The sequence below is a fragment of the Vulpes vulpes genome, chromosome 14, assembly GCF_048418805.1.
Source record: "Vulpes vulpes isolate BD-2025 chromosome 14, VulVul3, whole genome shotgun sequence".
In the NCBI taxonomy this organism is placed as follows: Eukaryota; Metazoa; Chordata; class Mammalia; order Carnivora; family Canidae; genus Vulpes; species Vulpes vulpes.
Genome location: NC_132793.1, coordinates 28,588,061 through 28,614,848, shown reverse-complemented (window position 1 = coordinate 28,614,848; position 26,788 = coordinate 28,588,061). Strand labels below are relative to the sequence as shown.

Genomic DNA, 26,788 nt, shown 5'->3' with positions numbered 1-26,788 from the left:
CTATTTTGCTATGGGAAAAAAAAGTCCCTCGTCTTAAAAGATAAAATATTAAGAACGGTCTGTTGCAATATCTTCTCTCACATAACTCACCAGGTCAGTCTTGGAAAGATAACATAAACCGTCTTCAAAAGCATCTCCAAATGCCAAGATTAAAATCAGACACCGCATGCAAGCTGGTTGTGAATTACTGAGATCTGAGCACTCCTTCCCCTTCCCCAAAATAAACAACAGAAATAAGCCCTAAATGATGAGAAAAATAGTAAAATCATGCTCCCATACTGCTGCAGATGCCGTGGCTGCTGATTAATAGAGAATGCTTTCTTTTAAAAGGCCACTTATCGAAAGGAAATCTGGCATCGGAGCAGGCCCGGAATGGAAGCCACGAGGCCGAGGAGCAGGTGGTGGCCGTGGTCAGGGGACACTGACAAGGCCAGACAGGCACCCCCCAGGGGTGGGAGGCGGAGGGCTCAGAGGACAGCAGCTCTCTCCATTCCTAGTGCTCAGAGAGCGGTAGAAAGGGAGGGGTTTCCAACTAGCCCTCCATCGCACATAACCCCCGGGCCTGTTATCAATGTCATCTCTGTGCCGTGCCTTATTTTCACGGCTGAACAGAAGAAAAAAAAGCGACTTCTCCGTGGTTGGAAGAATAAGGGTAAATTGGCCTCTTTGGGGTGTTGGAGGCCTGTCTCTGACTCCCACTGGAAAAGGCAGCCCATGGGCAGTCTTTTTAGCCACTTAGCCTGATTTTGAGATTTTTCTTCTCGACAACTTGCGATTCCAGATTGCGAGGAGAACTAACGAATGCATTCAGGCCTCATGGGTTTGTGCCAGGGCCGGAGAGGTTGGGGAGAGTGTGGCCAGGAGCAGAGCAGGAGGAGCCGTTCAGGGGTGGCAGCTGGAGCTCCTGTGTGTGGGATGGGCGGTGGAACGACGCGCAACGTGGCGATCTGGACAGGATGAAACCAACAAACAAAAATGATCGTGTGTTAAAGCCGACCATCCCACTTCTAGGAATTTCTGTGCTGTGATGTTTACTGCAAAACTATTTGCAAGTAGGGAAAAATATAGAGGGAGCCCAAACCTCCGTCGATGGGGGAATTCGTGAGCGTCCTCCTCCTCCCATCACTGCTCCTCCAATCCGTCCTGCCCAACAGCTGGGGTGGTTTGTAAAAAGCCATATTGGAGCACACTGCTCCCTTGGTCTAGCAGCTTCCTATTTCAGTGTCTCAAGCTAAACCCCAAGCTCCTCAGAGTGGTCCCAGTCTGCCCATTTCAAAGATGTGCATTGTCTGCCTCCAGTCAAACCTCAGGGAGCTCAGTCCAGCCTCGGGGACTCTGCCCTCGGCCTGGAGTCTTCTAGCCCCCCTGCCTCCTCTGCCTCCCCTTCTTTTCTGCTGTTGGCAGCGGGAATGCCGGGAATGCCTTGTTGTGTCCTCGGGGAGTTACAGCACCATAGCCCAACTTTTTTCCCTCCCTAGCAGTACCTCTCCATCTCTTTACCTCCCGTCTTATTTTCTGCAAAGCAATCAGCACAAGGTGAAATGATCTCAATTATTTGTATATTTAGGGATCCCTGGGTGGCGCAGCGGTTTGGCGCCTGCCTTTGGCCCAGGGCGCGATCCTGGAGACCCGGGATCGAATCCCACATCAGGCTCCCGGTGCATGGAGCCTGCTTCTCCCTCTGCCTGTGTCTCTGCCTCTCTCTCTCTCTCTCTCTCTCTCTCTCTCTGTGACTATCATAAATAAATAAAAATTTAAAAAAATTATTTGTATATTTATTAACTGTCACCCCACTAGGACTGAAAGCACCTCTATGTGTTCGGTGCCCTGGCCTGGTATATAGAAGCTGCTATTGTACACGTTTGGCAAATGCATGAATGGATGAACAAATAAACAAGAATACCATGAAGCTGTTTAAAAGCGTGAGGTTGGTCTCTGTGTGTTACTTGGAAAGGTGCCCCAGATACATAAACTCATTGGATATGAGCCCACTCATGTAGACAACAGTGTACACAGTAAGAAAGCTACCTGTTTTTGAAGACTGGCAATCATCTGGGCCCATTTGTAACCATGTTTGCATTTCTTGTCTTGTCTCCTTTGAGCTTCCTGGCAATCCTCTGGGTGTAGGTAGGGGTTTGGGGGCCGTTCTACGGAGGAGGGACGCTGACACAGAGAGGTGGAGAATATTGCCCAAGGTCACACAGATGGAAAGTAGGGGGACCAGAAAAGAAATCCGGAGCATCTGACTTTCAAGAGTATATTCACTCAGTGGTATAGAGTGATGGTCTCGGCTGGTGGAGAGGGGCCAAGGTGACATTCGGGAGGCACGGAAGTCAGGAGAGGGGCCCAGAAGCCAGCACTGTGTGACCTCAGGCAAGTCATCTCCCTTCTCTTTTGTTTCCATCTCCTGGGGCCTGGGTGCTTGGATCAAGGTTAGGGTGTTCCCTCGGGGGTGGGGACCCAGGCACTCCCAGCTGTCGCCCCACCCTTCCTTCTGTTCCCACCAGGCTGGAATGTGACACCACCCCGCCCCTCTGCTACTGGGCTGGGGGAAATGCCCAGGGGCCATTCCTGAAATAGCTGAGCTGCAGGCTCAAGGTGCTAAGGGCAGGACAGGTGATTTCAAAGGGCCTTTGCCAATCTCTTGAAAGATGAGACCTTAGAACTTGTTCCTAGTCAGCAGAATACACAGCTTGGAAGGGAAATCAAGTTAGGAGCAGGTGGCTCAGGAATTTCGTGCAAGCCAGAATGGCACTGTTTCCACACATATATGAGAGAAGGTGTGGTCTTGGGCTCACTCTCCCCGTGTGTTCGTCTGGATGTTGCATTTGGGTTCCCTGTTACCTCCCCTTCTGCACGCTCATTGCTCATTGCTAACTGCAGCTCCATATATACTTTGGGGATTATTTGGTGATTTCCAGCCTCCTACCCCTGCCCGAGACACCCCAGGAGCCTAGGACTTTTCTGTTGCTCCCTATGTGTCCGCGGTATAACCTGCAGTAGACGCTGGGTAAAGCTTCCTTGAATGGATGAATTTTCCCCTTCCACCAGCTTTACCACGTTAGAAAGGCCCTGGGGTTTCATCCTGCCTCTGAGACTAATTACTTGGGTAACTTTGAACTTGGCTTTCAAAACTCTTAAGGCCCTGTAGTCAGCCTGTCTGCATCAGAACCCACGCTTTGCCTCTTCCTAGCCTCATCACCTTGGGAAAGTTTCTTACCTTTCCTGTGCCTCGGTTTCTTCATTTGGGAAACGGGGAGCCCTCATGGTACCTGTGTCACAGGTTGAAGTGGAAGATGAGTAGCTTAGCTCACGGAAAGTGCTTACAATAACGACTGGCACGGAGGAAATCTGGACAAACATTAACTCACACTATTTAATGTAGTTTATTTTAAGAGGATTTTATTTATTTAACTCACATTATTTTATTATTAAACCTCCTTTGCTGAGCTATAACTTACAAATGATGAAATGCACTCATTTTAAGTACACTGTTTGGTGAGTGCTGATGGCTGTACACACCCACGTGAGCACCCCTCAATCAACATAAAGGACATTTCCATCTCCCCAGAAGTGCCCTCTGCCCCTTCAGTCAAGCCCTTCCTCTTCTCCAGCACCTGTGTCTCTGCTCTCCAGCACGGTAGATTCTAGAACTTGATAGGAATGGACTCACACAGTGTGCACCCTCTAGGGTCTGGCTCCTGTTCAGCATCACACTTTTTTGAGATCCATCCATGTTGTTGTATCAGTACTTTGTTCCTTTTTATTGCTGTAACTCATCCTAGTACGGATTATTTTCTCCTCTGTAAAAGGAGGGCAGGAAGTTCCTTCTCAGGGTGGGTGGTGAAGGACCAGGCAGGACCCTGAGCCACACCTCTGCCCCATGCAGCCACACCCCGGCAGTGCTGTCTCTCCATTCCCCCAAGAGGGCCCCCCCCCAATGCCCCAGGGAGCCCAGAGTGCAAAGGGTCAAGGGCTCTTCGGAGCAGCCCTCTGAATAGATGCAGGGCAGCGAGATGATGGCTGTGTTTATAAAGCAGATTTGTTATTTTTTAATTCTTCGCCTTGTGTCCTTTCCCCTACTTCTCTCTTTTAAGGATAATTAAAATGCAAGCAGGCACTCCCTGCGAGGAGACAGCTGAAGATTTAATTGCCCCAAGAAAAATTTTCCAGCTAAAGGTCCTGGGGTAATGGCAGCTCGGGGCCCTGCCGCCCCGGCGCCTCTGCCTCTCCACATGATCTTGGCGGTAATGCGTTAATCTGCACGTGCATGGGGTGCACTTGCCGGCACCCCTGCGAGCGGGGACAGGAGGGAGCCCACAGCCTCCGTGGGGCCACAGCCCGCTGGCCATTAAACCCTCACCCTGCCTCCTCCTGAAGACCAGTCCCTGGCCCAGATCCAGGCGACCACGACCGGCTGCCACACCAGCTGACCCAGCCCAGAGCGGGCCCCCAGGGGGCAGGAGGCCCGGGTGGCCAGGACGGCACCTTCCCCCACCAGGGCTGGGCCTGCTGTCCTTGAAGTGGGGCCAGGAGGACGCGTCTGTTGGGGCCTCCGAAGCCCCACCGGCTTCGAAGTGGGGGCCGGCCGCACTGGGGTTGTGCAACCTCAGGGTAGGGGAAGATCTTTGCAATGTCTCATCATGTTTTCTAAGACCAGCCCCACTCTCCCCAGAGGAGGCACCAAAGGCTCAGACAAGGGTCACTGGCTTCTTGCCTGCTGGGGAGCACGCAACCATTTTTTTTTTTTAAATAATTGCTCTGAACCCAGGATCACGATGAAAGGCAGAGGGACTCAGTGGGGAAAGTCAGATGGCTCAGGGCTTGAATCCTAGATCCAAACCTGCCAGCAGAGGCACTTTCTGTTCTCCTAAGAGGCCTTGTAGTCTCTGGCTTCTGGGCTTTTCTATGTGATATCCTTTCCTCACCTTTCTCCTCCCTTCCCACCCACACATCCATCCTCCCAAGCACATAACCCTCCACCCAGTCATCCTCCCTCCCATCCTTCTATCCATCCAACAAATATTTATTGGAAGTCTCGTGGGCCAGGCACAGAAGTGTTACTGTTGAGTAAAGCCAACACCCTGGGAGGCTGCTCCCAGGGCAGTGGAAGAGGGGGATGTTAATTAAGGAACCACAAGGTCAATATCTAGCCACAAACAGTGACAAGGGTTACAAAGAGAGGTTCTGGACAGGGTTGTTACAGTGGTGTTTGACCAGGGAACTCGGCCCAATCTTTGCATTGGAAGAACAAGCAGGAAAGAGACCCAACGGGTGTTCCAAGCAGAGGGAGTAGCATGTGCAAAGGCCCTGTGGTTTATTCCAGGAACTGTTAAGAGGCTAGTGTTGCCAGTGCAAGAGTGACGGGGGTGGGGGTGTACGTGATGGAAGATAGGGCAGCAGAGCTTGGCAAGGGCTGGAAGGATCATTTCTCCAAAGTATTGGCGCCACCGCACCCTCTTTGTTTGGCTCATTTCTTACTCATCCTTTGGGCCTCAGCTCTGGGTTTCCTCTTCAAAAGGCCTCTATTGCCCTCGATGCACACTGAGTGAGGTCAGTGTACTTTCTCCTAATAAGAAAATACTTGGAAGTAAGGCAAAGAAAGTGGGACCTTCTTTCAATGCCTACTGGGGCATTGTTTAAAAAGATCCACTGAAGGATCGGTTAATTCTACAAGCAGTGTAGCTGTGTTTGGCTTTGCTATTCTGTATTTGCATCCACCCTGTTTTACAACTTCCTGAAAATTACCCATGGACACCCCCTTGTCCAGATGCTCTGGCTCCCTTGTGCCCCATGAGCTCATAAGGGTGTGGCCTTGCTTTAGTCAGCGTGGCTCTCCAGGAGGCTTGCAGGGCCGGCGCACAGCAGGAGCTACAGAAATAATTACTGGCTGAATGAGTGATCTTGTCTCTCCACCTCCCTGAGCCTAGATTTTCTTATCTGTGGAATGGACAACATAGTGCCCATCTTCAGAAGTAAGAGTTCACTGAAATAAAGAATTCAAGTGCCCAGGACCCTGTCTGGCACATGGTGAGCTTCAGTCCCCCTTCTCCCAGGGGCTTTATCCCAAAGGCAGGAAGTGACATGCTGGTGTTGGGGAGCTTGTGGTCTGCTTGGCGGACAGGCAGGAGGGAGGATGACCTACCGTGGGGCCAGGGTAAAGGTAGCTCCACCTGGTACCTGATGGGACTAGGCTGGCCAGAGAGTCCAGTCCAGGCCTGGGAGGAGCAGGACGTGTCCCTGAAGAGGTCAGGTGGGGTGTGAGGAAGAGGGGCCTGAAGAGGGGACTGGGTGTTGGATTCCCCAGAGTTGGTAAGAGGGAGCCACCCCAGGCTAACGAAGGAGGGAGAGACCTAGTTAAAGTTGCTTCAGCCAGGAGGGGAGACCCACCATCATCAAGCTTCTCTGAGAACCTGGCCCTGGTGTATGGGTGTGAGTGTGTGTGTGTGTGTGGGAGTGTGATCGTGTGTGAGGATGTGTGCAAGAGTATGGGTGTGAGTGTATGAGTGTGTGTGTGTGTAAATGCAGTGGTGTGAGTGTGTGAATTGTGTGTGCCTGACCATGAGTGTGTGTGAGTGAATGCCTTGCAGGTGTGGGGGTGTGAGCATGCGAGCATATCTGTGTGTGAGTGTGAATGTGAGTGTGTTGAGTGCTGTCTGCCCCACACTGTTGCAATGGGTCTTAGGTCTACTCTCTGTGTTACCTTCACTAGAGCCCCATGGTGAAGAGTCCACCCCACCTTCCAGGAGTACACACTGAGGCTCAGAGGCAAAGCCACTGCCCAAGGTGACAGGGTGAGGACTATGCAGTGGCCTCTCATGCCTGGGTGGTGGGGCGAAGGGCGTGGGCGTGGGGTGAGTCAGTAAGGCAGCCTCAGTAGACAGATGATGGCAGATAAGTGGCTTGTCCCATAGCCTTGGCCTTCCCTGTATTGCACTTTTTCTTTCACTGTATCATGTGCTTTTTTGGTCACCGAGATGCTATTTCTCAGAATTGCTCAACAGTGTTCCCAGAGCCATCCCTGGGCCAGGCCCTGGGCTGGGCTCCTGGACTGTCAGGTTGGGGCAGGCATCCAGGGTTGAAGGTGGGGGTTGAAGCCCCAGGGGGACATCCTATCTTTTTTGAGGTATAACTTACACACGAGAAAATGCAGACATTAAATGTGCACTTGATGGAGTCTTTCATCTGCAAGCCCCCACATCGGCCCACTCAAATGGAGGTACAGAACGTCTCGTTGCCCCAGAGGGCCCCTGAGACCCCTCCGCATGGCTGCCCCCGACAAGGATAGACCCCATCCTCCCAACTTCTGTCACCAAAGTGTTGCCAGTTTTTGAACATCTGGGGCACATGTCTTTTGGGAAAGCATTTTCAATTTCAAAATCTTATGTTCAATAAAAACAACACAAAATCTTATGTTCAGAAAACAAACCCAGACCCCAGCAAACATAGTGCTACAGTAAGGGCAGGGTGGTGGTAGAGTCGTAGAGATGCTGATGGTGCTAGGCTGAGCCCCAGGGAAGCTTAAGGACATGTTGGCTGGCCGGTGTCCAGGCAGGCGATGGGGGCTGCCCCAATACTCCGATGTTTCGGTGGTTGAGACCACGGGACATTTCTTGGCTCCCAACAGACATCCCAGTGCACGCCAAAACTGTCTGCGGCCCCTGCTGTATCTCCAGCAACCCCCCACATGCCCGTCCAGGACCCACCCACACCCACAGTGACACCATTTCCTGGATGGTGGCCCTTAAAAAAGATGTGCAATCTTTCTGTGTTTCCATGTCTTTATTAAGCAGAGGATAATCATAGTACCCACCTTATAGGTTTGTTAAGAGAATGGAGTGAATTGACTTTAAATAAGTTAATATTTGTACAGAGTTTAGGAGACTATCTGATTCGTAAAAAGTACTTATGTAAAAAATAAATAAATCTTGGTCAAATTTTGGCTGGTGGAAATATGCACGCAGGGGTTTTCACAGCTGGGCATTGGAATCTGGAGATGGCAGAGATTTTCCTGATTATCATGTGAAAGGGGTGGGGGGGTGGGGGGACGCTGCAAAAGTCCTCTGGGTCTTCATGGGGTTTGGGGTGGGGGTGGGGTACATGGTGTCCTGTGGTTCTTCTTTGCATAAGGCAGAATCAGAGGAGATACCCGATAAATGCCAAATGTTTGACTGATTTCCTGGAGGGCAGGAAGGGGGTCACTTGGCTCCTATCAACTTTCATTTTGCCTGCCAACCCACAGCCCTGGAAAGTGGGGTGTGGAGGAGGTGGGTCAGGTGCGCCAGGTGCTGCATAAAATACATCCCCCATGTCTCCTTGCCCAGACACGCAGTCCATCATTCCCCACCTTCCCAGAAAATGCAAGGCACTTCCCTGCCCACTCGGCCTGGATGCATGCCTTGAACACCTCATCCCCGCCAGCAGCACACAGATTGCCAGGGTTGGGCCCCAAGGGCAGCTGAGAGCTCAGCTCTCTGACCTGGCCTGCAAGGCAGGTGACTTCTCTGAGCCCTGCTGGAGTCTCCTTTGCCCTACGTGCCTTAGGTCCCTGATCACGGGGTCAGGCCGAAGGCTCAAGGATGATCCCATGTGGGCTCGCAGATCCAAGTGCAAGTCCCAACTTGATGACGGGTTCATTGCATGAGCTTGGACGGGTGCCACGCATCTCCTACACCTCCACCTTCTTTCCCGGCCAAATGGGCACAGCTGTGGCTATCTGGCCACTCTGAGAAGGGAACAGGGCAGTACGATGTGATGAGGAAGAGCCAGACTCTGCCATGGGACACTGGGGAAATGACTTAGCTTCTCTGGGCCTCGGTTTACTCATCTGTAAAACAGGGATGACAAGAGTTCCAGCCTCATCTGGTGGTTGGTGGGGATTAAATGAGATAAGGACTGTGAGATGCTGGGGCATTCCTTACCATATAGCCTGGTCAGTGCCAATACATGAGGTCTTAATTGTTGACTCAGGGCGCAGAAGCTGGGCACTGGGGTTGGGCAGCTGGAGCCTGAGTCTCAGCGACGTCAGTCACTCGGCAGCTGTGTGACCCTGCATACATCCTGCCGCTTTCCTGTGCCTTCCCTATTCACGGGGTCGGGAATATTTCCTACCTCGAGTCGTGAGGTTTGAAGAAGCTCATCAAGGGCAAGTGCTGACACTCAGTAAACATCACTTGTTAATATCATGACCATTATTTCAGTCATTAATATTATTAATATTCTAATGGAGGAGAGCTAAGAAAGCCAACATTTATTGAGCACTTATTATATGCCAGCATCTGGCAAGAATAGTCTAGGGCCAGCACTGGGTTTCTGCATTCAGTGGAGGGGGAGGTGAGGTTCCCAGAGGGTGACCCACTTGTACATGATCCCACAGGTGGGGACGTGTGACTAGTCCCAGTTATGCAACGTCTGGGGTGGGAAGGGAAGACCGACACTTAGTGAGGCAGGCAGGTGCCAAGTGTGGGGCTCGGCATCCCTTTGATCTGCACAAGGACCCCGGCTGGGGGTATGACTGTCTCCATTGCATCAATGACATAGTGAGTCTGAGTGTCCGGAAGGAGGTGAGCTCTTTGACCTCTGCCAAGTGGCAAAGCCAGGATTCAAATGTGGCTGTCGGTCGGGATTTCGCATCCACAGGTGTCTGGGGCACAACCTTCCACTGACTCCCTGTGAGCCAGGCAAAACAAAGTCTCTGTGTCTAGAAAACCCAAGAGAGAGACCCAAACCCTTCAGTCTCCAATCCCCGAGGCCATACACCATCTTCTCCCAGGTTCCTGGGGATAGGGGCCCCCATTCCCAAAGACAAAGACACTCAACATCCAGAGGGGTTGTTGTTACCCAGAAATCTTTATTACAAAAATATTTTGCAAGCCAAAAAGTTTAAGTTGCAACTATATACAAAATGGGGCCTGTTTCCTTCCTAGCAGTCTTAAAATAAACTCCCAAAACCACGCTCCTTCCGCAGTGTTGTTTCGACCTCTTCCTTTTCCTGGGGTTCGATACACAAGGTATGGGAATCTCCAGGCTGCCAGGCCGGAGCTAAAAGCTGCACAACTTCCTTGGCCTCATTCCCTTACTCCCCTTCCAAATTCAAAATAAAATTAAATTAAAATGGCACCAAGAAAACATTCTCTTAAAATTCCGTCTGTGTGTGTGTGTGTGTGTGTATGTATGTGTGTGTGTGTGTGTGCATGTGTGCACACGTGTGCACGCTCAAGCACATGTGACTTCTCTGGGCAAAAGAGAGGGAGACTAAGGTTTACAAGCCATCCTTTTGGAATTTGGAAATAGCTTGAGCCAGGTGGCTGCACCACTGTGCTCCCAGATGCCACAGAGAAACTCTGGCTCACTGGGCCAAAGCTGCCCACATGGCCTGTTGGCTCAGCCAATTCCTGGATGCCATAATGTAAAACGCCAAATCACCATCCCCAGAGAACTGGGTCTGAGCAGAGCTCCCGGTGTTCCATGCGTAGGACCTGCTGATGGACAAGATGGCTCAGCCTCTCGCTCTGATGGCCTGGAGTCCCTGGGGCATCAAATGGCAGGACCCAGGGGGCAGAGAATATGAACCTGTCAGCTCCAACAGTAGGTCTGAATAACAGTAGACTGAATAAACAGGGCGTGCAACACATGCTGGCCCTGGGACCAGCCAGGCCCCCTTCACCCCATTGGAAGGGTGGGCGTCAGGGGTAAGAGGTCGCAGCATCTGCCCAACCTCCTGCCTGTCTTGGATTTATTCCAGTTTGATCTCGAAAGGATATGAGAGCAGAAACAGAAGATTCCTCCTACAGGGATCAGCTCAGTGAGCTGGAATGGGAGCAGTCACTAAAGGGTAGGAACAACAGCCAGGCATAGCTTCCCTCCCCTGCACGGCATCCAGCACTTGTGAGATGGCAGGGAGCGGAGGGGTGGGGTGGGATGGGGGCATCTTTCTCCTCTTTCTGGATGAGAAGACTGAGGCCTCAGTTTTCGACAAGACTGCCCTGTGAAGGATGCAGCCTGGAGAAGTAGTGGGCAGGCTTGGACTTAGCACACTGGGGGCATGGAAGGCAGCAGTTTCAGCCACGTGGCTCAGCTGAGGACGTGGCCAGTTTTGTCCTGGAGAAAGAAGGCTAAGCACCTCCATGGAGCAGCCACACCACGACCTTCCTGCCCCATCCTCAGGGTCTGGGACGGGGAGGGACTCGGTTTCTGCTGTAAGAAGTTCCCTCCAGGACAATCAACTGGTAAACCTTAGACCGCACAAGACCCAACCAGGTACTTCAACACATGACAAAGAGCCAAGATAACGTTGCTGTCATTTTAAGGAAAAAAAAAAAAAACAAACAAAACACCACAGATCAAATTTTCTAACACCTCAGTTTCAAGATTGCACATTTCACATTTCTCAATAATTTACAGGCGTCCACAGCGAGATGTTGCTGAGTTAGTGCGAGCTGGAGGAAGCAAGCTCAGGTCTAGAAAGGAGAGGAGGGGCCACGTGGAGCATCACGGTTGGGATGATGGGTCCTCAAGGAGTCTCGGAGGGCCACCAGGAGGAGAAGGGCTTTGTTACTCAGTCCTTGGTGGTGGTGGTGGTGGTGGTTGTGTGGGAGTTCCTTGGAGGATCCTCCCCTCCCCCAGGGCTTGTGCCTCATTAGTCCAGGGATGGGGAGGCTAGGACTATTGGCAGCAATCTCACCAAGTCTTGGGATGCGGGTCCCAGAGGTTTTTTTTAAATTTAATTTTTTTTTTCCAGCTTCTCCATGGATGGGGCAGTTCGGTCTACAGGGAAAAATTTCCCCAAGCCTCAGTTGGGTGGTAGTGAAAGGAGGTGGGGTTCTCTCCCTCCTCATCCCGGAAGATCAGGCTGCAGAGCATTAAGGGCGAGGTCAGGTTCTCCAAGACCATGACCAAGACCCACATGTTGATGGAGACAGGCATGAGGATTCCCGGACCCCCAGCAGCTCTGGCCAGTTCCCAGGTCGGTCCCCCGGCGGGTCTGGCAACATTGGCCTCCATGTGTGGCCATGTGGGGGGACTGTGGCTGCCCTGGAAATGCTGGAGAGCCAGGCGGGTCAGGGAAACAAGAGCCAGCCTCATCCTGGGGTCCCAGGGCCTGCACCATCCCGGCCCTCTGGGAACTGGGCTGGCTGTCCCCATCACGGCTGTCCCACATGGGACAGGAAGGCTCATGAGGACAGACCCTAGAGATGACCATGGTCCTATTTACTTCCTCTGGACCTGGACGCTGGCGTACTCCGAGTAGGATGGCTCGGGCTTGGGGGCTGTCTGCTTGGGAGCCCGGTTGAGGTGGACCATGTCCAGGTCGGCGTAGGTGAGGGTGTCCTCGGGCGCGGGCGGCGGGCCAGTCTGAATGCTGGCATACTCTGTGTGGTTGTTGGGCTCGGCGGCCCGGGGGGCAGACTTCTTCCCCTTGGGCAGGTTCAAGTCTGCATACGTGATGTCATTGTTGTCCTGGATCTAAATGTAGTGGAAAGAAGTTCATTCTGGAGCCTCCCGCCGCTCATCCACCCCCTGGCATCAAGGCTGGATGCCTCTGGCTCCCCTTGGACCCCACTGGCTCAGCCCTAATTCACACCCTGCTCTAATCTGGCCCAGGTTCCCTGTTTCCAGCCTGACCCCTCCACTACTCTCATGGCCTGAAGGAGCTTCCCGAACACCTGTGGGGTTACTTCACAGTGTTGCCTTGCTGTCCCTCCCCCAGAAGCTCTTGCCTGCCTTTTCACTGCTCTTCCCTCTGCCTGCTGTCCACCCCCCTTCTCCTTGAAATGAAACCCACTCCACCCTGTACATTCCAGCAAAAGCACTGCTTTATCCTAAGACCCTGCCCTTGGCTGGTTCCAGGGCCCCCAATCCATGCTTCTCCATTACAGCACCCACCACCCAGGACCGAGTCGGTGGGGGGGTCTGAGTAGATCCCAACGCCCAGTGGGTGGAGGTATTCACTCACTTACTGGTTTCTTCAACATCTATTCACTAGGTATCTGTTATAATGCAGGAACCAAGGCTGGCATTGAAGAAGCCTCATCAGTGTTGAATGAGTGAATGAATGGATGGATGGATGGATGGATGGATGGATGGATGAATGGACAGATGGACAGCAATTTCAGCCTCACTCAGGAAGACAAGGGATAGAAGCATGTGAGAAGAAGCCCCCAGGTAGCAGATGCAGTAAGAAGCCTGGACTTTGAATCTTGGTTGCGCTCCCTCTAGCTGAGGGACTTTGGGCAATTCACTTGACCCCTCTAGGCCTCGGTTTCCCCATCTGTAAAGCAGGGATATACTAGTATCTATTTCCAGGGTCCCTGTGAAGATCAGATATGATCACCCAGATAAAACTCTTATTTTTTTTTTTTTTCAGATAAAGCTCTTAGAACAGAGCCTGTCACAGAGCGAGTGATCGTGTATGTTCAGTAAATACTAGCAATCATCAACCACCTAGCAAACTCGAGCATCTCGCAGGTGCTAATCTTCTCACTCACAATTGCCACCTTAACATTACTCACCATGAATCACAAACTCTGCTCCCCCTGTGCCCCACACCTATGCTGTAGAAGAGGAGGGGGTGACAGCAACCAGTGCTCCTAGTTGGTGTGTGGTGATCACCACAGACTCAGCTCCCGAGGGCTTGCAGGCTCCATGCTATCACATGGACCATCTTCTCTAAGCCCTATCTCAGCCTCTTGATAGGAATTACCCCATTTTACAAGTGAAGAAACTGAAGCCCAGAGAGGTTAAGTAATTTGGTCAAAATCATACTGCTGGAAAGGATCCCAAGCCTGTGGGACCCTAGAATGTGGTCTCCCCACGCAGTCTGCACACTCACTCAACTTCTCTCTGGGAAACCCACACTAGCAGCACTAAATTCCCTCCCTGGCAAGGGCTGGCATCTGGCACTAGGGAGTCTAGACACAAGGTGGCAAGCTCCAGAAGGGCTGGGTTGTGACTGCCTCGTTCACCGTCAGGAAGTCTTGGTGGGCTGTGAATTCTGGGCAGGTTTCCATGACCAGTTCTCACCGTCATCTTTTACCCCGAAAGTTCCAGAAAGAAGTCTGGAGGTAAAATGGCCGGGGAGAATGCCTTGTTTTCTAATTACCCCTCGAGCCTGAGCCCCACTGGGGCCGTACTGAGGCAGGAGAGCAGGCCACGGTGTTTAGGCCTACAAATGCTGTGTCTTTTAACAGCCCTCTCTACAACAGATTGTGTCTAAGACAACGACAACAGCCCAGGAAATGTCAAGGACACCTGGTGCTCTCTCGCTCCAGGTTCAGGGCAGAGGAGCCCTGTACCTCCAAGGTCTGATGGCATCAGCCAGTGAGAAAAGGGGGGCTAAGTTTCTCAGAATCAGGCCAACCATGTCGTCCATCCAATCGCGTTAGCAGTGTTGAGAAAGCACCAGAAAGTGAGCATGCCCTTGCACAAGGCAATTAGTGAGCAAACTGTGGACAGCGCCCCCTGGGGTTGTGCGATGGGTGTGCTGGGTCAAGGAGGCTGTGACCCTCTCCTGATTGAGGCAGAGGGAAAGAGTGTGCAGAGGATGAGGGGGAAATCAGAAACGTCAGGCTCCCCCAGTCTCCCCATCCCACTCTGGCCCCCCTCCCCGCACTGGGGAAGGACTCCTAATTTAGAACAGGATCTGGAACTTTGGTTGAGGCAAGGAAATCACACCATCAACATTCCCGGGAAGGGCATCTCACCAAGGACTGTACCTGGGTTATTTCTCTGGTGTTCTTCTCGGGCTCATGCAACCTAAAAAGGAAAGAGACGCACAGATAAAAATATCCTCACTATCTCAAGTGCTCATGCAAATCAGTAAGCATAACATTTCGTCCCATTTTCTATACGGGTGGAGCAAGTCTCAACAGAAACACAACTGTTTATCAAATGTTTGGACAACAGGGTCACTCTCACTAAGAAGGAATTTTAAGCAGTACACTATCTTTTTTTTTTTCCCCCAACCTACTTTTTTCAGCAAGATCTTTAAAAGTTAAACTACATGGTGCTAGGGAAGGTATGGTGAAAACAGATACATTCATACATTGCTGGTGGGAAGGGCAAACCCATAGAACCCTTTTGGGAAGCAGCTTGGCAAAATCAAGATCTTGGAAGGTGTCCTCATCTTTTGACTCATAAACGCACATTTTGGGGGTAATTCAAAATACAGAAAAAGCTTTGTGCACAGAGGCATTTGCCACAGAGCAGGATAAGGAGGAAGGTTTATATGTTACAGCTCTGCCAATTGGGACTGGTTAAGGAAATAAGGATAGAGTCACAGATGAAGATTTAAAAGGTTTATGAGATTTTTTTCTTTATTACAAATGATTACATTAAAATGATAAGTGAAAAGGCAACATCCTCTGTAGAACGATCTCAATTCTAAAAATGTGTGGATAACACGGCAAGGAAACATAGTAAAATGCTAACAGCAGTGGTTTTTGGGAGGCTTTCGCCCCCAGCCCCTTCCTTTTATTTCCCATATTTTCCACATGTTCTATATTCTACACATCTAGGTCTTAGCATTAAAAAAAAAAGAAAGAAAGAAAGAAATAAATAAAAGGGAAGGAACAGTGTCCTGGTTAATCAAAGAAGCTGTTCATGCACTTGATTCTGTAATTGGAGGCCATGGCTCAGCTCACTGCAGGGTCACGGTCAAGGTGGTGAGCAAACCAGAGCCACGGTTCTGCAGGAGTTGTGTAAATTCTCAGGCCGGCAACTCTGGGGATGTGAGCCTGGATAATGTCAGAAATGAGCAATGGGGCTTGGCAGCAGGGTTATTAATGGATTTGGCATGAGATCTTGGCTCAGAAAGCAGTTCTGGGGCATGACAAGCCCCACGTGGCCACAGAAACAGCCCTCTGGGAGCAGGGACACCGGCTGCTAAGGAAGATCACGAAGATCTCTATCCGCGCCCCTACCTACTAATTCCAACCCTTCCAAGGCTCCCCACTGCCTCTGGTTCAAGTAAAACCCATCGCCCGCCTCATAAGCCCCTTGTGGGCTGGCCCCTGCTGACTGTCCAGGCCCTTTCACTGCCTCGGTCTTATTTACTCACATTGCCACCACCAAATATTTCACAACAGCTACTCAACGAGACATACTTTGCAATAACAATAGCCTGGAAAGCCACCCTCGACCACTTTTTCTCTCTGCTTACTTTTGGGCATTCTTCAAGACTCAACTATGGTGTCACCTTTTTGGCAAAGCTTCTCTGACAGTGCTGGGCTAGCTGGGCTGCCCCTCCATGACACCTTCAAGCCTCCTTGTCTCTTTTCCCAGCTGGCATATGTGTCCACCTGCCGCCTGCCTGTCATGCTTCCTCAGCACGTGGGTACAGGCACATAAAAGTGACTTGGAATGAAGACAGTCAGACTGTCCCAGGGCCTTTGCACATGTGGCCCTCCTCCTTGCCTCTTCATTTGCTTCACTGCTTCTCTTTCCTTGAATTTCATTTCAAACAGTCCTTTCTTGGGGAAACCTTCACTGAACCTCATCCATTCTCAGAACACTGGGTTCCTCTCTTTCAGAACAATACTGCAGACAAGAAGCAAGTATCCATTTTGTTGTGTCTGTCTCTCTCATCTCTGAGAATGGAGCTGCTATTATCCATCCCTGTGCGCAGGCTAAAAAGTGGGAATCTTCCCAGATTTTCTTCTGTCCTCCTTTACAACCCATGGTGTGAACCCATCACAACACTTGTTGACTCTGCTTCCAAAATCCTTATCAAACCCAGTGACTCAAGTCTGCTCCACCATCTCAGCTCCGTAGATTCCTGAAGAACCTCCTCCCTGGTGTCCCTGATTCTGTTCCCACCCCTCAGCGTGCCATTCTCCACATGGAAAAGGCATAGGTGATGTCATGGCATTTTCTGTTCAGAATGCTCAAACCCTTGTCACCACACAGTGAGATCCAGCTCCATACCCAGAACGGTGAACCCATGTGATTGGCCCTCCCTGAATGTTCTAGTCTCCCGTTTCTTCCAGCCCAGCTGCCCTGGCCTCCTCCGTGTTCCATGAACATGTCCAACTGCTCCCGCCTCAGGGTCTTGGCACTGGCTGTTCCCTCTGCCTGGCTCACTCTTGCCCCAGATATTCCTATGGCAGGAGCCTTCCCGTCCTTCGGCTACTTTCTGAATGTCACCTCCATAGACCAGCTTTCTCTGACCACCCACTGCACCCCACCTCCTGCCCTGCTCCCTGCCCAGCTTAATTTTATTTAGCCAGCACCTGTATCACATTGTGTATCAACCTCCCACGCAGCTTGTTTGGTGACCTGCCTCTGGATGGATCACGGGCTCCACACTAGAGCCCTGACACCCCATGATGGGCTGATGCACTGTCAGCATCCCCTAAGTGTTGAATGAATGAACACCGAATCAAAAGGGCCCCGAGACCAGGGCTGGTGTCTTCTTTGCTCTCCTTCGCAACCCCCCTCCCCCCCACCGACTTAAGGCCTGGCACTGAGCTGGGCTCAATTCAGATGAATAAATGAATCAGAGAAGCCCTAAATATTCCAAGAATAAACGCAGTGAATGTCTGACAAGTGAACAAATGGCCAACCGAATGAACCCCAGTGCCCAATTAAGGGAGCAGGGACATATTTTTCTCTTGTCTGAGCTGGGGAAGATTACAGACAATGTTCTACTGGTAAGTCCCTAACCCAGGGAGTTAGAAATACCCAGTCCCTCCACCAGTCTCACAACCTGAAGGGCCCTCTGAGCTCAAAGCAGCTGTACCCGCCACCCGGCATCCTCCCCAAGGTGCTTGGTTGTTATCTACACCCGCGTCCTCGGGAAAGCGTCAGATCCCAGCCAGCTGACTGAAGCCAGCGCTGCATGGGAACCACCATTCCCGCTAGCCAGCTACCGCTTTGGTTTAGGGAGATGAAAGGGAGCAGGCAATCTCACGGATCCCTTGGTAGGTTCATGTTGGAAAAAATAAAACAGAGGCAGAAAATGGTTGGCTGCTCTGGGGAAGAAAAAAATAAGCAGCGGGAGGCACCAGAGCCATGATGAGCAGCACCCGCTGCAGTGTCAGAGCAATCTGGGCTGGAGTCGGGAGTTCTGGCACTTGCCAGCTGTGGGGCCTTGGGAATGTCACACGACTTCTCTGAGCCTCGGTTTCTTCCGCATACAAGAGGACAAGAATAACGTTCTAGAATAGAGGTTCTCCAAGTCTGAGTTGGAAGCAGCAGCAGTAGCAGCACCTGGGAACTTGTCAGAAATGCAAGGTCTGCATCAGAAACTCTGGGAGGGGGGCGGGCAGGCATCCATGTTTTAACAAGCCATCCAGGGGATTCCGCTGCACGCCTGAGTTTGAGAAGCTCTGTTCAATTAATGTGGGGTGATAGTAAATCAGAGGGGTTTTGCCATAATTAAAATTACCATTGGGTTACTAGAGGGAAAGGGCACAGATCGGTTCCCAGGACGAGTAAGTGCCTGATAAATGTTAGCTGCTGACGCGGTCATTACTATTATTGACACTGTCCCTTTCTTTGGGGGAACTTCTTATCTAACTGGAGAGATAAGACAAACAAAAAACAATGACAAAAATAAAAACAAAATAAAAAAAGAACGATCCTCCTGTGTGTGAGGCCCTGAAGCCACCGAGGAGAGTTTTAAGGACTTGGAAGAGGGAGAGATTGGGGATCAGGGCTGTGGTTTGGGATGACATTCATTCATTCCTCATCCATTTGTTCATCAACAAACCTTACCTGAGCACCTATTCCATTCCAGGCATGGAGGCAGGTTCAGCAGAACCTGGGGGAAAGGCTCATGCCCTCAACGGGGGAGGGTCATAGCGTGGGGCAGGCGCAGAGACAGCTTGAACACACTGTGGTGGCAATGCAGGGGCGCCAGGTGGGCTCCCAGGATGGGCCCTGGGGATGGTAATGCCCTCACTGAGTCTGGGGGAAGGGCGGGAGGTAAGCAGGTGAGAGGAGGGGTGTCCCCGGAAGCCCCCTTGTCGCACACCTCCAGGAGGTGCTGTTCACAGAGCCTACGGTGACTGCTGCCCCCTGGTGCAGTGGAGACCCTGGGTGGTGCGGGAGCACATCTCAGGGAGGGAGGCCAGCACGTGAGGACTGGGAGCAGAGTGAGGACACAGCGTGTGGGAGGCTGTGAAGGGAGTGTAGCGTGGCTGAGTCACCGAGCGTGAGGGCTGGGGAGTGGCCGGAAGTGAGACTGTCCAAGTCAGTGGGGGCTGGACCATGAGGCACTTGAGGGCCTCGGGAGCATGGCTGGATGCTGTTTGGGGCTGTGGGGAGCCACTGAAGTTTTCAGGCAAAGGATAGAAGTCAAGTCTTGGGGCACCTGGGTGGCTCAGTCTGCTTGGGCTCAGGTCATGATCTCGGGGTCCTGGGATCGAGCCCCACATCTGGCTCCCTGCTCAGGGGAGAGCCTGCTTCTCCCTCTCCCTCTGCCTCCCCCCTCCCCACTGCTTATGCCCTCTAAGTAAATTAATAAAAACCTTAAAAAAAAAAAAGTCAAGTCTTGCCCTTGGAAAAGAGTATACTTGGTATACACACAGCACTCCCATTGCCCTCAACAACTTTGGGACTGTCCTTGACTCTAATCCATCAGCAAATCCTCTTGCCTCTACCTCCAAAACATATCCAGAATCTGCCCCTTTCTCAGCCATCCCACCACCATCATCCAGACCACCAACATGTGCTTGGGCCACTGCAGCAGCCTTCTCCTGGGCCTCTCTGCCTCCACCCTCACCTCCTACAGCCTGTTCCCCACAGGCCGGTCACGGCGGTACCTTTAAAACAAAAGTCAGATCATCTCCCTCCTATGGCTCCTTATCCCACTGGGAGTAAAACCCTAGACCACTGGCTTCCACTCCAGAACCTCAGCTCCTGCTCTGCAATTCTGAAATCCACAAAGCTCTAAAACGAAAAAGGAGAAAAAAAGATTTGCACAACCCATTTGTTAGCAAAACCTGACCTGAACCAACATAAAGCTATTTATGGCTTTTATTTATTGCCAATTGGGGCATACCCATGCAATTTATTTGTCCCTTCCATGCAGGTATGTTTAAGTGGTAGATTATGGGGTTCTGGATCTCTCCACTGGGGGAGAAGATGGGGCGCTCTCCTTTAAAAGCTAGGAAGTCTGAATTAGTAACAAACCGGGCTACATGGCCTTGGGCAGAGACCATGGACCTGTATCTCCCTGGCTTCCTCTGGTCCTCAGGCCTTGGCCACGCCTACTCTTGGCCACCTCCACCCCCCACCCAGCAGACACATCCCCCTCCTCAGCTCCTGGGCTCAGGTCCCAGTTCACATCCCCTCTTCAGCAGAGGTCCCTCTCCCCACCCGCCCCCCAAGCTAACCCCGGCCATTCATGTCCATCCCCTTGCTGGGCCTCATTTGTCACCACCTGACAAGACAGTACACATGGCTTTGCCTCTAGGCTTACTGCCTGCTTCTCTCCTGGATCCTGAGCCCCACGAAGGCCTGGATTCTTGTTTACTGCCCCAGCACCCGGACAACAGCTGACACATACAGGGATTCAGCAGAAGTCACCGAAAACATGAATCAGCAAAGTAATGTACTGTCTGCGGCATAATGTCATTGCTTTGGCCTCCAAGCAGGCCCCTGGCTGCAGGAGGGCAGACGGTTTCTACCCTACTTGCCCGGCATCCCCAGGGCCAAAGGCAGCCAAGGTATGAAACAGCTACTGAATGAATGAAAGCAAGAGCAAAGTACACAGCTGGGATCCGGGGGCTGTGTGTGTGGGTGGCGGGTTTCTGCCACCATCCAAATGGGATTTGATGAGGGTCTCGCTGTCTGTGGACAGCAGGCAGGAAATCAGAGCCTCGGTGTGCCCAAATCCCCTCAAATCCCCTCATTTGAGACGATTATTAAAAACGAAGCTGGCAGAGAAGCTTACAAAGGAAATAGAAAGGTTGCCTGGCACAGGGTTGAGGGTCAGTGGATGAGGATCGGGCTTCACAATTTTGAGGGGCTGTCAACCATCCCACCGACAACTATGGAGGCATCCTAGCCCAGCAGTGCACTCACCTTGTAGAAGAAGTGGAGCCCTTGGCTGAAAGAGAAAAGAAACCAAAACCAGTTATTTAACCCAGAAACACACTGTTCTTACGTAACTTTTGTGGGGGGTAGGGCAAAGGTTTGCCTCCAGGGAAGCTGTGAGGAATTGTTGAAATCACCTCTGAGTCACAGGAATCGCCTATGCTCACTCCAGTGGGGTGGCCCAGTATCTTCCAACAGGAGGACCAGTGGGCTGGGGCTTCCTGCTTTCCCATCTCTGGGGGTTCCCAAGGTCATATCCCAGAGCAGCCTTCAGCCCAGGAGGGGCCAACTGCCCTGCCTCTGCCTGGCCTTACTTCCACCTACTATATGCCTTACCTGAGACCCTAGAGGAGCCTGGATCCCAGCCAGGGTCCTTCACTGCTGGGGAACAGATTCCAACAGAGCTGGAGTTGGGGGAGCAGGTGCAAATCCTATGTCTGTCCTTAATTCACTGGCTGTGTGACCTTGGGTGGTTACTTCCCCTCTCTGAGCTTGGATTTCAGCTCTCCAGCTCGCACAGTTGGGCTGGACATTCATTTATTCTCATGTCACCACTTTCCAAAAAAAGGATCTTAGGAGGGAAGAAAGGGCCCATCTGGTTCAGAGATTTTAAGCCTATGATATGGGGCATCCCACAGAGAAGTTGCTGGGGTTTGGCCACTATCTGACTCCCATCTAATTGTAAAATTGTAATTAAAAAGCAACCTGCACACCAAATGTGCTCTGCACTGCACTTTACCAGGCTAGAAGCTGCCACCATGCAAGAATATTCCCTGCCGGCTGAACGCCTGGTACCAGGGCAAACAGTGGATTTTTAGGTGAGCTGGTACCAGTTGGGAAGCCTGTGGCTCAGCATCCAGCGTCTGAATGGAAGCTAATGGACTGCAGAATGCTGGGACACGAGCTGTCTTAGGGTGTCCAGTCATGAGACATCAATCACCCTCGTTTTACACTAGAGAGACTGGGTGCTCCCTAGGGACCTCGCAAGGGTCACACAGCTGGTAAGCAGTAGAGCTGAAATCAGGACGTTTCACTGCGAATATTGAAGTAGACGAGGGCAGACTCTTCCAGGGACCATGAGAGAAGGGTCATCTCGTTAAGGAGGAGATGCTGCACAGAGTGGTCCCAGACACTGTTCCTGGAGACTGACCACGTTGGACTCTTGGCTTCAACCCCTTAGCAGCCGTGAGGCCCTGGGCAAGTTCTAGAACTTCTCCATGCCTCAGTTTGCTCATCTGTAAAAGGTTAGTGAAACCGCTGCAGAGGTCTGTGGTGAGAACAATGCCTGGTGCATCAGAAAAACTGAGTGAACACTAGCTGTCACTGTCACCAGGGCCTCTGTGTGAAGGCTGGGCTCTGCACACAACTAGACCCGTCACTCAGGGGCTGCGTGGCCTTCACCAGTGACTGCAGCTCTCCAAACCCCATCTCTCTTCTGGAACACCCAGTTCCTAACGCCCAAGCCCACAGTAATGAGAGTGCATGTGCCAGAGCCTGACATGGTACCCAGGGACAGGCCTGGGATTTCACTAATGGCCACCAGAGGTGCCATCCGATGGGCTGGCCTCAGTGGGCAGTGGAGCCCACTTCTCCACCCTTCCTGTGTGAGGGCTCTCTGTGGACTTAAGGGAAAGACCACTGGGTAGATCACTTGGTGGAACCTCTTTCAGACTCTAGACAGGCAGGGCCAGACTCCAGCCCTCCTGGAGGGGGAGCTAAGGCTCGGCCAGTACAGCCATTACTCCCAGCAGAGTCCTTCCAGCCCAGCCAGGAGGGAGGGAAGCTTGAGGAGCCAAGGTGAGGGGATGCAGAGATGTGTGACTGATGAACAACATGCCCATCGGAGCCCTGCCCAGGGGTCCGGGTGCAGAAAGACAGCTCAGGACAGCACTTGGTCTGTGGCACATGGTGGATCACAACCAGCATTTTAAGGAGAATTTAGTAAATATGACAGAAAAGAAAATATCAGAGTTCCAATTTTATCTATAGGAGTGTGGGGTGAATCAGGTGGAGACATAAAATGTGTTTCTCTAACTTCTAGTCAAGTAAGTTTCAGAAACACTGGCTAAATTGTCTCCTCCAAGAGTGGCAAAGAGAACACGTATTTTCTGAGGGCTGAGAATGCATGAGAACTGTTATTTTATGTGAGCTTATTTGTGTTTCCTAACTCTTCTCCAAGGGAGGAACAGCTATACCCATTTTACAGATGTGGAAACTGAGGCTCACAGGGGTCAAACTGATTGTTTAGGGCAGATAACAAGGCTCTGGAATCCTGGTTGGTGCGAATCCAAAGTCAGAAGCCTTGCCACGGCAACAACTACACACATAGGTCTGCACACAAACAAGGGCATGACGTCCTAGCTTTGCACTTATACCCTCCTGCTGTGGACTCCAAGGCTGTGCAGCTTGCCACCATGAGAAGAGCTTTCCAGGAAGGTGGCTTTTGTTTCTGGGCTCACATACGATACTAACAACAGGAGCTAACATTTACTAAGCACCTGCTGTATGCCAGGCACTCTCCTAGCACTTTTCCATGACATCACCCACTTAATTTTTCCCAATAGTCTTGGAGGAGGTGCTGGTACGATCCCCACTTCCTCCAGTCTCCCAACTAGGGGTGGGCATGTACCTGGATGGGTAAGAGGAAAGTAGAAGTTTGCTAGGATCCCTGGAAAATCCTGTTTCTTTCTTGAGACCCTCCCTTCACGCCCTGGCATCTCCCTGCTCCCCACGTTGGTAGTGGTCCCATGGGGATGTGAGGCCTGGAGTGGTGATGGCTATCTTGCAACTGCAAAGTGAGGCGGAGGGAGGCACCCACCAGGGGGAGGGAGCCACCCACACTCTGGCCTGGTAAAGGTGCTGTGCTGGCCCTGACAGGACACTGCTACCACTGGGCTTCTTGTGGAAACAACTGGACTTCCTCACAGCTTAAGCTACATTAGCCCAAAGCACCCTCATGGCCTCTCCTTCTTGGAGGGACAGCCCAGGGACCAACTCTTCAGGAGGAAGAGGAGAATCCACGCACCTTTCTTCTGTCGGATTCGGAGGAGGTAGAGGGCTGCGATCAGCAGAGCCACCAGCAAGGCACAAACCACGCCCACCACAATGAAGATACTCCGGCTGTCATTATTGTCTAGGGACCACAGGGAATAGAGGCTTCATGTATGCAAATTAAAAACGGTGAAACTTAATACCCACCACCCCTTTTCACTGCTAGGTAGGCATCATTAACTGAGAACACCTGGCCATACATATTTTGAGCCACATGAGCATGTTCATGGGTATGCACACACTTCCCCACCTGGGTCACCTGTGGGCAATGCAAAACCATGCTGAGGTGCCTGGAGGAAAAATGTGTGTTGCTGACAGTGATGGAGGAACCCTGGCTCAGGATGTGGGCAGAAATCTCACTCCCAGGGGACAGAAACATGTTCCTTCTCATCTGGAATGAACCAGAATGGCCACCATGGCAGCACAGGTCCATCTGAAACTCTGAGTCACAACTGGCTGTCACACATAGGCTGGGGGTGGGGGGGTGGGGGTGGGCGTTGAGGGACGGTGAGGACTGGCAGACGTGCAGCTGACTACTGGACTCTACAGAGCTCTCAGGAGCTGTCTACTCATCTGTGCCCGGGACCTGAGCAGAGGAGCTCTGAACTCAGGACCCTTGTAATGGAGACTGTGTAGGTAGGGCTGGCGCCAGGGCAGAGGTAGGGAATCTTGCACAAGTGCATTGTGGGTTGTCAGGAGCAGGGTTTGGAGTTGCAGAAACGTGGGTTCAAATCAGTGTACTTGGTTGTGTGACCTTGAGCAAGTCATTCAAACCTCCTTCTATATACTGACTTCTTGTGTTATTGAGGCCAATAATAATCTCTACCTCATTGAACAGCTCTGAGGATTAACTTGCTAACTAAACAATCAACCAAGTCACTCACTTACTCTCTCCTTTTTAAGAGTATGTGCTGAGTGTCCACTATGTGCCAGGTCCTGAAGCTACGATGCTGAACAAGACAACCATGGTCCCTAGCAGCTGAGTCTTAAAGCTGAAGGGTCAAGCACATCTTCTTTGACACTGCCATGAATAAGTGAAGAGGCCCAGAGAGAGACACTGACTTGTCCAAGGTCACTCAGCACATCTGCGACAGAGCCAGAGTCGAAATCCACATGTCCTATCTCCTAGTGTAGTGCTCATCCTATGAAAACCAGGCATCGGTGACATCAAAGGGTCACCCTGCAGGGCCCCAAGGCTCCTAGAGCTCCCCTGTTCCCTTAGAGATGCACTAAGGAAAGAAATGGCCTCTATTGTAATCCATTCAAAAGGACAGCCAGGTGCAAGGCAGAGCCATGCTAATGACAAGTGATGGAATATTCCATAGTGGCACCAAAATGCCAACGAGGTGCTGCTACTTTGAAGAGAGATATCTTGAGAACAGGTTGGAAGGGGCTGAGAAAAATCACATCCAACACCTCTCACTCTAACAACAGAGAGGCAGGGCTGTCACTGTCTTAAGTGGGCATGGACCTTGGCCTAGAAATGCTCTTGGGGAAATCGTCCCCCAGAAACAGCTGCACATGTAACAGAGTCTGTGCAAGGTCATTCATTACCGCAGTGGTTCTACTTGAGATAAGCCGCAAAGATTCTGAAGCCCCCATCCCATTCCAGGGCTGCAGGCTTGCAAAGGAGGCCAGGGAGACAAAGCTGAAGTGAGAAAGAACAGCGGGAGGGGGTGGCTGGCCTGGCATGGTGACAATCTCAGTCAGGTGCAGGAGCAGGAGGCAGGAAGCTAGAAACAGACAAATGTCCCTCCCTCCCTTCTCTCTCGAATGTATGCTTCTGTCAAAAAGATCTACAAAGATATGTACCAAACTCTTACCAGTAGTCCCTCCTGAGGTGTAGGCATTGGGCGAGGGGCACTCACTTTAAAATTCTACTTTGTATCTAAAAGACTTCTAGATTATTCCATAATAAACATAAATGACTACTTTTAATGTTAAAAAAAGATAAAATTTAAAGTGCCAGGCCAGTCGGCATTGAGGCCTCACCCTGGGGTTTAAGTGTTTCCTGGTCCTTCTGGCGGGCAGAGGCCACAAGGGTATGGTTTTTGGTGACTGCAGGCTGCCCGTCATGCTGCACCTGGCAGGTGAACACCACATCTTCCCTGTGGGTGGATGAATTCACCAGGAGCCAGCTCGTCCAGTTAAAGGTCCCATCCTTGTTCTCTAGGAGGTTGGAGGCCACTGAGGGAGTGTCTGTTCGGGACACGTTTCCATTCTCCAACCAGGTCAGCTGTAGGCGCTGAGGGTAGAACTTCTTCACTTGGCAAGTGACATTCACCTGGTCCCCTGCCATGGGGTGCTGGGAAACCTCCAAGGTGGGCGGAACTGAAACAGCACAGAGCAGAAGCTCTGACCTTATGGAACAAACAGATCACAGCAGAGGGGCCGAGAACTTAGCTCCCACCACATACAGCAAGGGAATCACCCAGAACACTGCCAGGCATGCAGCTGGTGCTCAAATACTGAGGGCAGTCTTTGCATATGAATGACACCCCTAAGTACAGTGCCAGCACACAGTAGGTGCTCAAGGACCGATAGCTCTTATTAGGGCAAGAAGGAGTGAAATCAAGACACACAGCCCCTGGCATGCAGTTGGGATAGAATAACTGTAGCAAAACAAATGAAATCACCAAGCATGTGGTGGCTTGGATTACAGCAGGTGCTCAATAATTGGAAGCGCTATGGTAAAGCA

The 26,788-nt window shown here is 51.5% G+C and overlaps 1 protein-coding gene across 3 annotated transcripts in view; it reads right to left on the bottom strand.

The window, feature by feature from the left end:
• Window positions 1-9,830: 9,830 nt before the first annotated feature.
• The window catches only part of LOC112930115 (tyrosine-protein phosphatase non-receptor type substrate 1-like), a 41,706-nt gene continuing 24,748 nt past the window's right edge, over window positions 9,831-26,788 (bottom strand). For 2 of the 3 annotated variants that reach the window (XM_072736212.1, XM_072736213.1), the window contains 5 exons: window positions 26,083-26,421; window positions 24,065-24,172; window positions 21,028-21,052; window positions 14,715-14,754; window positions 9,831-12,465 (listed from right to left, as the gene is read on the bottom strand). In XM_072736212.1, the coding sequence (XP_072592313.1) occupies window positions 12,211-12,465; window positions 14,715-14,754; window positions 21,028-21,052; window positions 24,065-24,172; window positions 26,083-26,421 (767 nt within the window). In that variant the 3' untranslated portion in view covers window positions 9,831-12,210. Of the gene's footprint in view, window positions 12,466-14,702; window positions 14,755-21,027; window positions 21,053-24,064; window positions 24,173-26,082; window positions 26,422-26,788 lie in introns of all 3 variants that reach the window. The other variant, XM_072736210.1, reaches the window with a different exon arrangement.